Raw genomic sequence first — 9,262 nt, forward strand, 5'->3', positions numbered from 1 at the left:
TACGGTATTGTAAAGGAAATAATAAATTCACTTGGATTATATGTTTGAGGTACTAACTATCAGAGAGGAAATATATTTAACTACCAAATAAAAAAGCAGCAGCCTTATTGAAAAACGAAATGGAAATTTGAAGAGGACAAAAATCTTAAACTGTGATACTTTATACACTCAAAATTTTTTGAAAATTTCACCACAGTACTAACTTCAAATCTTTATTACCAACATTTTGTCGAATTAAAAATCTAGAATCTTTTAAAACAGAAAACTTATAAATCTAATTACACTACCTAACCCAAAATTCTCTATACAAGACTTTTAGCAACTTTCTATAAGCATACTCGCATTTATTGAAACATTGTTTTTACACATATTATTTATTTAAATAAATTGAAATTTAAAATTACCACAAATTTTATTTGAGAAAATTGGTGCCCAAAATTTTCTTAGACTCATTTGACTGCAAAACAGATTGCAATGCTAAGAATCCTTTGATGATAGGGGAATCTATGAAATTTATGTTCTAACCTAACGTCTTCAAGACTTCTATTGTGGTATACTTTTTATTTATTGCTCACATCTTTTCGCTTCCGACGAAGGAAGCATAGACAACGCTACATTGAACGAACTATAGGGGTCTTTTCTAACCCCAAGCTATACTTTGCTAACTGAGGTATAGTAATTATAAGATTCTCCGGTTTACAAGTAACCGCAAGCTATTTCCTTTCAACTGAGGTATAGCACCGAAAGCGATAGATAACTAGCTATCGGTAAGGTCATATGGATCAAATCATAACCTAACTGTTGTGTCAATTGCCTGAGACTTTCAATTTCGTATATTTTGACACTGAAAATTGTCCGTGGCCTTCCAACTGAGGAAGTCCGACTCTGGGCATTTGGGGATTTAACGTCGAATTCAATTTCACTTAGGCTTGAGAAATTCTCTGTTTATTTTACTTCAGAACGAGATTTATTGTCTGAAATACAAGACAGAATTTCATTTGTAAGAGTTCACAAAGTTCTCTTAAATAAAGACTGGACTTAGTTTTTTAAGTCTTTTTCTCATAGGCCAAGATATGACAGAGCCAACAGATGCGCGCAGTTCTTCTGCCGCTGCTGGCAGCGGAATGGTAAAACCTTCCCCAATTCACGAGAAATTTCTTTTTGAATGCGATCATTTGGTCAGCTTTTGTCAGTCATTCGAGAAAACTGATATAACTGACCAAACAGACTCCCTTCTCGAAGTAAAATTAGACGATTTGGAGAATAGATGGAAAAAACTGCAAGTGGCCTACGAAACACTGATTCTGTCTCCCGAATCATCTAATACGAAGGATTTTAAGGCGAATGCCAAGATCAATTTTAACGTTTGTTCTGAGGCGTATTACGAAACTCGGTCCCAGATAATGGACATTCTCAGAATATCTGAGGGATCTAACCCTCGACATAGCGCAAGATATAGCCTTCCGGCTCAAAATCCGGTCAATACCCAGATTTCAGATAACTCGAGTATTTACATAAAAGTACCTCCATGCGATACCGAGGTATTCAAGGGAAGCTATGAAGAATGGCCATCCTTCCGTGATATGTTCACGGCCGTTTATGTGAGTCACCCCAAACTCACCCTAGCTCAGAAGCTCTACCATTTGAGAAACAAAACAAAGGGTTGTGCAGGAGCTATTGTAAAAAGGTACTCATTGTGTGACGAGAACTTCAATCTCGCTTGGAATGCCCTAAAGTCACGTTATGAAAACAAAAGAGTACTAGTAGACAACCAACTTAAAATACTTTTTAGTATTCCTGTTGCACGTACAGAGAATAGCGAGTCCCTACAAGAAGTTCACTCTACAGTAAATGATTGTCTCTGTACTTTAAGGTCGTTAGATGTTAAAGTTGATAGCTGGGATCCCCTTTTGATATACCTAATATCTACCAAGCTACCAGAGGAAACAATCTCCCAATGGGAACAGTCCCTAAAATCCCACCGTGAACTCCCAAGTTGGTCCCAAATGGATGAGTTTCTAATAAATCGTTTTGAAGTGGTCGAGAGAATATCGAGCCTCAAGTCGGCAAAAGAACGCCATAGCTTCCCAGAATGGAAATCATCCCATGAGCCGAAAGAAATTCAGACTTATGCATCTCAAGAAAAACTCAATTCTTTTTGCCTGTTGTGCAAGAAGGATCATAGCATTCGAATCTGTCCCAAGTTCCGCGAATTCTCAGCCCAGGAACGAATAGATTTTGTGTTTAAAAACAAAATCTGCAACAATTGTCTCTCTAATAATCACATGAAGAATAAATGTAAGAGTAAGAATACTTGCCTTTCATGTAGAAAGTCTCATCATACCCTACTTCATTTAGATCAAACGACCAATCCTAAGCCCGAAGGAAAATTTTCCAACACGAGAACTTTTGGTGAGATCAGAAATACATCTGAAAGTATCCCAAAATTTACAACTGATAATTCAGCGCCTTCAACTTCGCCTAAGAACTTTTCACAAACCCAGGCTAATTTTTCTCACAACAATGAGACAATTCTTCTTCGTACCGCGTTGGTACAGATTGAGAATCAGGGCGAATTGTTTACAGTCAGAGCTCTGATTGACTCTGGTTCTCAAAGAACTTTCCTTTCCGAGAAAATCAGAAACCTTTTACGTATCCCTTATCGCAGATCTCTTTTCGAAATTGGCGGTATTGGTGCCTCTACTCAGAGGGCTGACAAAGAGTGCGATATTGTCATTTATTCAAAAAGGCATAATATAAGGTGCAATTTGACCGCTATTGTTTTGCCCAAAGTCACAAAGAAGCTACCATCTGTGTCGTTTGAGTTCCCTCTCACCCCAGAACTTCAAGAACTTGAACTAGCGGATCCGAACTTTAATAAGTCCTCAAATATTGATCTCATTCTTGGTAATGACTGCGAGCGTTTCATCAATCTAGATGGAATCAAGAAGAATATTTGTGGAATAGCTTCTGCGTATAACACTATTTTCGGATGGGTCCTAAGTGGTCCTGTGACCGTAGAAACTATTAGCTCATTCACTACTAAGGTAGTCCCCCGCGAAAGAGATGATCTTAGTGAGATCCTCAAGAAATTTTGGGAATTGGAGGAAGTTCCTTCTAGTGTCCGGGTACCACCATCAGCCAGATATTGTGAGGAATTTTACTCAAAAACAACAACTCGCGATGCAGATGGGCGATATGTTGTAAGGCTCCCCTTTAAGGAAGAATTTCCACAAGACATAAGCCTTGGCTCCTCAAGATTCCTTGCGCTTGGCCAATATACTAGAATGGATCGAAGTCTGTCTAAAGATCCCGAGTTACAGGAACAGTATAATACGGTTCTTAACGAATATGTCTCTATGAATCATATGGAAGAAACTGCTTCCGAAGAGATTTACTCTGAAGGTAAATATTACTCATTTTACCTCCCTCACCATGCAGTAGTGCGCCCTGACCACAAGACGACAAAGGTTAGGGTCGTATTCAATGCATCCCGCAAAACTAACTCTGGGTTTTCGCTTAATGATGTCCTCCACTCTGGACCCACTCTACAAACAGATCTAATAGCAACCGTTCTCAATTGGAGAAGATACAGATTCGTTTATAGTGGAGATATACAAAAAATGTATCGACAAATAAAGGTACATCCCGATGATAGACCCTACCAGAGAATTCTCTTTCAGATTGACCCTACAGGCCCAATAAAAGACTACCAATTAAACACAGTAACTTTTGGCATAAATTGTGCCCCCTTTCTGGCAATTCGCACCTTGCTGCAACTCGCCGCAGACTCCGAAAAGGAGTTCCCTCAAGTCGCTAACATTTTACGCAATGAAACGTATGTTGACGACATTCTTTTTGGTGGTTTTTCAATCGAAGAAGCTGTCGACTCAAGAAGAAAACTAATTTCAGTTCTAAAATCGGCTGGATTTCCACTAAAGAAAATCACAGCGAACGATCCCAAGCTACTCGAAGGACTCCCTCGTGATGACCTATATGATCTAGACTTGCTTAAGCTCTGCGAATCTAGTTCTACAAAAACTTTAGGTATCAAATGGAATGCTTTAACTGATAAATTTTCCTATTCCACTACTCAGACTGAAGTTCACGTGCAAATATCGAAACGCCAAGTGCTGTCTTGTATTGCGAGGTTGTTCGATCCCGCCGGTTGGATCACCCCAATTATTATCAGAGCAAAAATGCTTATGCAGCAGCTTTGGCTAGAGAATTCAGGCTGGGATGACCAAATATCCCCTGAGTCTCTTCATACTTGGAATAATTTACAATCTGATTTAATAGGCCTTAATGCAGTGGAGATACCACGATGGATTCAATACGCTCCCAATGACACACTCGAGATTCATGGCTTTTGTGACGCCTCTAAAGGTGCGTATTGTGCATGTGTTTATCTTCGGTGTCAGACAAACACATTTACTGTTTTTTCGAACTTATTCGTTGCCAAGAGTAAAGTAGCCCCACTCAAACATGTTTCCTTGCCCAGACTAGAACTTAACGGAGCTCTTCTGCTGGCATTGCTAATAAAGTTCGTATTGAACATTGTTAAAAGGGACATTGCCTCCGTTACACTTTGGACAGATGCAGCAATTGTTCTCGGGTGGTTGTCCAAACCTCCATGGTCATGGGAGCCCTATGTTGCAAATCGCACCTCCCAGATCCATGAACTCACCCATGGCGCGAAGTGGAGGTATGTGTCAACTCATGACAATCCAGCCGATCTTGGTACTCGAGGTTGCAAGCCCTCCGATCTCATGGGCAACAATCTCTGGTGGAAGGGTCCATCATGGTTGACTAATCCCGAATCAACTTGGCCTAGCAGAAACCCGATAATTCCCGACTTGTCGAAACAAGTCATTAAGGTCCATGTTACGTCAACTGAAGAAAACGACATCCTCTCCAGGTTTTCTTCGTATGCGCGAGCATTAAGGGTTATTTCCTATATTTTTCGATTTTTCTATAACACCAGTCCCAACTTAAGAAACTCTCACACGTTTAGTAAAATCGAACTTTCCCAAAGCGAAATAGAAATGACCAAAAGACGTTTAATCTTTCTCACTCAGAAACAGGCATACCCCAGTGAGTTTGATGCTCTTTTGAACTCACAACCTATATCTAGTAAGAGCACATTGTTTTCTTTAAACCCATTTTTGGACACAGACAAAATATTGCGAGTGAACGGTCGTCTTACTTATTCCTTTTTGCCATATAAAGAAAGATATCCAATCATACTGCCTGGAAACTCCGATTTTAGCCGTCTATATTTATCTCATTTGCATATCTTCCTAGCACATGCTGAATGTAACCAAATGTGCAGGTTTGTACAAACCGAATATTATATTTCACGTTTAAAACCTAGGATCAAAGGTATTATACACAAATGCAAAACCTGCACTATTTACAGGCACAGGCCAAGCTCCCAAATAATGTCACCCTTACCCCCAGATCGTTGCACACTATCGCCACCGTTTCATGTCATCGGGACTGATTTTGCCGGCCCTTTCGAACTCAAGAGTTCCACCCTAAGGAGAGCACCCATCATAAAAGGCTATGTATGTGTGTTTGTATGTTTCAGCACAAAGGCCATTCACCTCGAAGCCTGCTCTGATTTATCGGCTGCAGCCTTTGAAGCTGCATTTGCCAGATTTGTAGGGAGGCGAGGGCTCCCATGTAGAGTATATTCAGATAATGGTCGCAACTTCGTTGGGGCTAGCAGAGCTTTGCTAAGAGAGTTCTCACACTTTCTCAATTCGGCTTCCAGTAATATATCCCAAAAGTATGCAATCCATGGGTTTGAGTGGAAGTTTATCCCACCTCATGCTCCTCATATGGGTGGCCTTTGGGAGGCAGCCGTCAAGAGTTTTAAGACCCATTTTAGGAAATTAGCAGGCGCCCATAGATTCACCTTCGAGCAATTTACAACCCTTCTTGCTCGAATCGAAGGAGTTTTAAACTCTCGCCCCATCTCCGCAATAACAGAGGACCCATCGGATCTTACTGCCCTGACACCGGGTCACTTTCTTAAAGGCGCTCCTTTACTCGCATTTCCAGAGCCCACTTCTCCCAAATTATCTCTGGTGAATAAATGATTGAAATTAAAGGCTCTTCACCATCAATTTGCTCTTAGATGGAAAGAAGATTATTTGAAGACAATGCACAAGCGCTATAAATGGCAAAGACAAAGCCCAAATTTGAATATTAACGATTTAGTTGTTGTAATCGACGATTTGCTTCCACCTCATGAATGGCGTTTAGGAAGAATTGTAAAAACGTATCCTGGACCTGATGCGAATGTCCGTATAGCCGATGTGCGTACAGAGGCTGGAATTATTAATAGACCCATATCCAAATTGTGCTACTTACCCCTTTCGGATACCTCCAACGAACCCCAATAACAAAATCTAACCCTTTGAATCACAGCGACAACATATCATACTAACAAACCCACAACATTCTATCATTAATTTCATATACACCATTTCAGATCATCCCTTACACGTCGGTCACGTTCCCCAAATGTCTACAGGTGCAAACTATGCGATAGATTCCATGCACTTAAAGTTTGCCCTACATTTTTAAGTATGAGCCCAAAACAAAGGAACATTTTCGTCCTACGTGAAACCTACTGTGCGAATTGCTTGGCACGAAGCCATAGATTTCGGGACTGCAGATCCAGAAACATGTGCCGTATTTGTGCCAGGCCCCACAATACTTTACTGCATCCTAACTACATCAATCGCAAACCGAATCAATCTAATGGGAAAACCACCAAGCACAAAACGACTGGCAGTCTTCGCAGAGCAGCCTACAATAACAGCAACACGGGTCAAACGACACCAGACAATAATGTAGCAGCGGCAAACCAGAAGATTCTGTCTGAGGCAATTCGGGCCTTGGCTTCCGTGCTTTGTTGACACCAAAATAACTTTTTGTTGCCCGGCAGCATGTCTAAACTCAATGTTTAGACTTAACTATTTTGAATTTGAATATAACTGACTCTTAGTTCTATGGCTCACCTATCTAAACTCTAGTTTTAAAATCAATGGAAATAAAGAATTAATCTTTTGTAGCTTTGAACTAACCCTATTGTGAATTATTTGTATTTATGAATTTTATCTAAATATCTGTCATAGATTTCTTGGTGAGCCATAGAACCAAAACTACTTCACTTTTTACTTGTATCCCCAACGGTGAGCATCCAATTATTTCCCATAAAAGACATTTGAACTCCAACGAAATTCCCCACTTTGTTCTTTTCTTTGGCGCCAACTTCTACTTTCTCATATACTGAGAAATTACAATATCCACATACATTCCATACCTGCAACGTAAGTTGGGTGTTCTGTCATCTATACAAAACAACAAAATACAGTCCACAAATTCCCTCCGGGTATTGGTGACAATTGTGCACTCCACCATCTCTCTTGGACTCCACCAAATCCAGCTGCTGTCACCAACGACCCCCAGCCCCCTTGTTACATTGAGTGTTTGTACTGAAAACAGTTATTGAAAATATTCTTTTGTTAAAGCGCACAATAGCTAAACAATTTAAATTATGCAAAACATGACAAAATATTTCGTTAGTCATTGCTTGTCAACACTCATTGTGGTGCTCGAACAATACCAACACACATTTAACTAATTGCCAGGACTATTATCCTTAACCATGCTTGAGGGAAGGCAAGATTGACATCCACTTAGAATGTAGACTACAACCATATGATCCGCCTGATAAGAAGGTTTAGCTCTTGCTTGACTCAGTTTGCATGTGAACTATCCGGCCATAGTATTTCGCCCCCAAAATGACACCCCTTGCTTAACTGGAGCAGCAAAGTCCTGTTTGTTTTGGAGAATTCTGACAAAAGACATTTCTAATTAAAAACCAGCAGATACTGATTTGCATAATTACGCCTCAAAAGAAGCAGCACAAATATTCAACTTGGGCCAAGAGTGCGAGCAGCGGCAAAAAACAAAAACTCTTCCTCTTTAATTTGTTAAAATTAACAATACGCCAACAATTTCAGCTTGGATGTCCATTTTGTTAAAACCAAAAAATAAAATAAAACAATAAAAGGTGCAAGAATATTTACACAATTTCCAGTCGAAATAATTTTCGATATCTAATTGGACCCCAGCAGTGGGATTGTATACATATATACAGATAGAAAAAATCCAGTCCCTCTCTAGTTTGGTCAACTGTAAGGCAGCATTTGGATTGAAATTCGCAGCACACAGAAAAAGGTTATTTAAACCATGTTTGAGTTCCAAAACTAATAAGACTTTCCAGAATGACCTTTGGATAATCATTTGGAATAATTTCAAGGTCATGAAATGAAGCTGTAAGACTGATGTTGTAAGGTCAGTAGAGTAAAACTCCAAAAGAGTTAAGAGTTCTCAGCCCATATTGGTTTTGTAACCCTGTATTTTACAATATATCCCAGATATATCGGAGACGAGTGCGCTGATTAAAGCGAATTTTTGTTTAGACCCTATTAAAACTCAAAAAATAAATCAGATATTTAAAATTGGGGTCAAATATCTGAGGGAAAGCCCCACCTGAAAACCCTCTCAAGCCGGCGTATACACCAATTGCTGCAATAAATGAAAGATATACTGGAGAAGAATATCTTTTATTTAAGCGTCACATTGTACCGATTGGTCAGTATACCCGCATGAAAGGTATTCTGTGGTGGAGCCATCTCCCCAGGAATTTGACCGCAAATATAGACATCTGATATATGTTTTTGGGTAAATATTAGTGTACAAGCAAAAATCGCATCCACCAACACATCTCTCACATATCTCGGATATATCGTAAAAAATTGAGGAATCTTCACCTTAAGTTCAGCTTATAACAAGTAAAATGTGCTAAATTTGGCCGGGCTGAATCTTGGCTACCCACCATCCTAGATTTAGCAAAAAATGTGCTCAAATTGGGGGTTTAAGCTGCGTGTCATGCACTGGGTATATACTGCTGTTGTCAGACCTATAACCCAATATGGTGTTATAGTCTGGTGGACAGCGATTCAAAAGTACACCACCCAAGATTCTGATAAAAATGTGCACATATTAACTCGGTGGGGGTTTAAGCCGCGTATCATGCACTGGTTATATACTGTTATTGTCAGACCTTTAATGCTATATGGTGTTGTGGCCTGGTGGACAGCTATTTACTGTTCAATACTCTGCCTGATCAAAAAGATAGGTTGTTTGTATATTACAGCTGGACTGAGGAAGACACCATCTG

General features: G+C 39.8%; 1 protein-coding gene across 1 annotated transcript; it reads left to right on the top strand.

Moving 5' to 3' along the window:
• Nucleotides 1–1,073: 1,073 nt before the first annotated feature.
• LOC131994718 (uncharacterized) lies at nt 1,074–5,667 on the top strand. Its single transcript, XM_059361556.1, has 3 exons — nt 1,074–4,386; nt 4,568–4,705; nt 5,591–5,667. The coding sequence occupies exons 1-3, from the start codon at nt 1,074–1,076 to the stop codon at nt 5,665–5,667; spliced, it is 3,528 nt and encodes a 1,175-aa protein (XP_059217539.1).
• The last annotated feature ends 3,595 nt before the right edge of the window (nt 5,668–9,262 follow it).

This window comes from Stomoxys calcitrans, chromosome 2, assembly GCF_963082655.1.
Source record: "Stomoxys calcitrans chromosome 2, idStoCalc2.1, whole genome shotgun sequence".
Taxonomy (NCBI): domain Eukaryota; kingdom Metazoa; phylum Arthropoda; class Insecta; order Diptera; family Muscidae; genus Stomoxys; species Stomoxys calcitrans.

Coding starts and splice junctions, on each gene's coding strand:
- LOC131994718 (XM_059361556.1), top strand. CDS start 1,074: ATGACAGAGCCAACAGATGCGCGCAGTTCTTCTGCCGCTGCTGGCAGC. Junction 4,387..4,567: donor CTTTTGTGACGCCTCTAAAG/GTGCGTATTGTG, acceptor CATTGTTAAAAG/GGACATTGCCTCCGTTACAC. Junction 4,706..5,590: donor ACCCATGGCGCGAAGTGGAG/GTATGTGTCAAC, acceptor TGTATGTTTCAG/CACAAAGGCCATTCACCTCG.